Raw genomic sequence first — 2,873 nt, 5'->3', positions numbered from 1 at the left:
CTTCCCTTCCCTTCCCCTCCCCTCCCCTCCCCTCCCCTCCCCTCCTTTCCCTGTGGGCAGATGTGGGGCTCCAGGGCACTGCGAGTCCCTGGCATTGGCCGTGTCCCACTCGGGCGACACAGTCCCTGCTCAGCCTCACGGACACGGCAGGGACAGGAGGGGGATTAAAATGATTAATTCCCACCTGGGCCCCCCTCCCCAGGGGCTTAGAGGTACAAGCGAGAAACGGAGCCAGGAGGGAATTTCTGAAACAACTTTATTGTAGCAAAATCTTGTGCCTGTCCCAAGGGGGCAAAGGGAGCCGGAGCCACCTGGCCCAAACCTGGGGCACCCCAACTGCTCCTCCCAGACCTGGGGCAGGTCACCCCACCTCCAGGCCAGCAGCTTTAGTGTCAATACAAACCACTGGGGAAATAAAAGAGAAACACCAGCACGAGACACTGGCTTCGCTCTGGTTTGGCACATGAATCATTCGACACTCTCCGCCGCTGACACATACGTTCCTGTTTGCCGCCACGAGCAATGCTTCCCGTTAGTGAGCCAGCCCAGGGATGATGCCCTGCCCTGAAATATCTGCCCGGCAAGGCGGTGCCTGCAGCCGCTGCATTCTCCTTGGGTCTTCCCCCCACCACAGGTTCATCATCAGGGCTGCAAGCAGCAATTGCCTTGTGCGTAACGCCCGGGGCCGGGTGTCACCAGCTCCCTGGGCAGCCAGGGTGCACGGTGCTGCTGCCATTAAGGAAGGGCTGCGCTTGCTGATATTTTCATTTTCAAACCACATCCTGCTGGAGCAGAGGGATCTGGCAGAGCTCGGCTGACCTCAGCCAGTCGCTTGTGCCGGGCAGGGAGGGGAAGGCAGTAGCAGGCTCCCTGGCTGTGAAACACCCACACGGGGGCTCAGGCAGGCAGAGATCCCATCAAAATCTTCCTCCAAAAGCATTGTCGGTGCATGACCCCGCTGCAAGAGCATCAAGAGGCCCCACCAGACCAAGTGCAGTGGTCAATTCCCAGGAGGCATCAGCCAGCAAGTGGTTCATAGCTTGCTTGCGCTGGGTGGACCACTCCGCACCCACGCCCGGGCACGGCCGGAGGGGTACACCCCTGCGGGGAGCACCCGCTGCCTGGCACAAGATGCCCACGAGCCTGGCAGCCCCAGGAGCCCGGGGGTTTCATGCCTGGCTGGCAGCACGCTGAGCCCAGCCGCCATCGGTGCTGGGCTGGCATTTCGCCATCGCAGAGCAGCACTGGTGTCCCTCGGCACTGGGCCCTTAGTGGCACCATCAGCAGGTGTTCGTCACCACTGTGGACAGGGCTGCACATCCTGGGGTGAGGAGGGGACTGAGGTGGCACCAAGGATGATCACTTCCTCCCTGCCACAGGTCCTGGCGGGTCCCCAAGGCTCAGCCACCTCTCAGAGCTGGGGGCCACGCCGCCTGTCCAGCCAGTCCTGCCGCAGCCGGGCCACCTCCTGGCCATACCGCTCATGGAGCCGGCAGAAGATGGACGGGCTCTCCGCTGCAGCCGCCCCAGCACTGCCTGCCTCGCTGCTCGATGCCCACCTGCGTGGTGGCAGCGGCGGTGGCCGCGGGTTCCCCTCACCATCATGCCTGCCGCAGCCGGAGGCGTCAGGCAACCGGTCCACTCCTGGCACATTGTTCCACACCGCACAGCCGTTCTCCTTCGGCAGGACGGCGGGCAGAGCTGGCAGCCGCTCCGGGGACCGCTCTGGCCCCGAGGGCTTTGGCTTCCAGGAGCCAGGTGACTGCCGGAAGCCTCCACATCCACCGGCCGGCCCCCAACGCATCTCCTCCAGCTGCTTCTCCAGCTCCCGCACCACCAGGCGCAAGTAGTCGAAGCTGGCTCGCGGACTTCACCCACGACTCCATGGCAGCCTGGCTCTCAGCCGCCAGCACATAGGTGCGAGACTTGGCACCGCCGAAGCGGATGGCAAAGGTGAATTCCTCAGCTGAATCGCAGAGCTCCACGGTGCAACCCTCCAGCACGATGACGCCCACTGGCTCCCGGCTCTCCCGCTCCTCGAAGTAGAAGAGCATGTTGCCCTTCAGCACGAACCAGCGGCGATGGTACGCTGTGTGCCGCTCACCACGCTTGTAGAGAAAGCCGGCGTTGTCAGCCGGGGAGTCGCAGGTGGCATAAAAGGCCAGGCTCCGCTCGTTCAGCTTCATGGCTCTGCACCCTGCAGGGACAGAGGGTGCTCAGCTGCCCGCTGGCTCACCAAGGATGGGTGCACCTTAACTGCATGGTAGTAATAAGCCAGTGGCTTTTTGTTCCCAGCGGCACCGGCCCTGGAGCTCAGGAAATGGAGCCAGTGAATAAACAGCCCCGTGACTGCAGCCGGGATAACCCCACTCCCAGCCAAAGTGCTGCATCCAGCGGGTGCCGGGTGGGTCGGGGCTCCCCGGCTCTCCCTGGGGAGGTGGTTTCCCCCCAGCTGAACGTCCTCCCACAGAGGAGCCCCAGACAGGGCTCGTTCCGGTGCCCCACGTCACCCGGCACAGGTGACCTTACCGCCAGCACCGTGTTTGCCCTGTGTCGCGGCACTCCTCCCCGCAGCACGCAGGGAGGGTTTATGGCCTGTGCCGCAGATCCGGCTGCCACTCCGGAGAGCCGTGGCCATAGACTGTCACCCGGACAAGGCCACCTCTCCCCTTCTCCCCTAATCACCGGTGGGCTCACCATGCCAGGCTTTCCACCTACCTGGACTCTGCCTCTAGCTCCGGTCTTCAGCGGCCGCCAGCATCAGCGACGCATGGGTGGCTGTGGCGGCTGTGGGAGCACTGGATCCGGGGTTGGCCGGCGTAAGGGGGCCGTGGGGGCCGGCACCCCGGTGGCCCCGCTCCGGCCGCTGGCTC

At 64.3% G+C, this 2,873-nt stretch overlaps 2 protein-coding genes across 2 annotated transcripts in view; one reads left to right on the top strand and one right to left on the bottom strand.

The window, feature by feature from the left end:
• Positions 1–818, top strand: part of CUX2 (cut like homeobox 2) — a 35,298-nt gene extending 34,480 nt beyond the window's left edge. The window contains 1 exon segment of the mRNA XM_019473264.1: positions 635–818. Within this exon segment, the coding sequence (XP_019328809.1) occupies positions 635–818 (184 nt within the window).
• Positions 819–1,411: 593 nt separating this feature from the next.
• Positions 1,412–2,186, bottom strand: FAM109A (family with sequence similarity 109 member A). The gene is given in 2 exon segments (XM_009283961.1): positions 1,412–1,865; positions 1,867–2,186. Coding segments are annotated over 2 exon segments (774 nt in total).
• Positions 2,187–2,873: the final 687 nt, after the last annotated feature.

The sequence above is a fragment of the Aptenodytes forsteri genome, unplaced genomic scaffold (genome assembly GCF_000699145.1).
Source record: "Aptenodytes forsteri isolate BGI_AS27 unplaced genomic scaffold, ASM69914v1 Scaffold118, whole genome shotgun sequence".
NCBI lineage: Eukaryota > Metazoa > Chordata > Aves > Sphenisciformes > Spheniscidae > Aptenodytes > Aptenodytes forsteri.
This window is presented reverse-complemented; position numbering and strand designations above follow the sequence as displayed.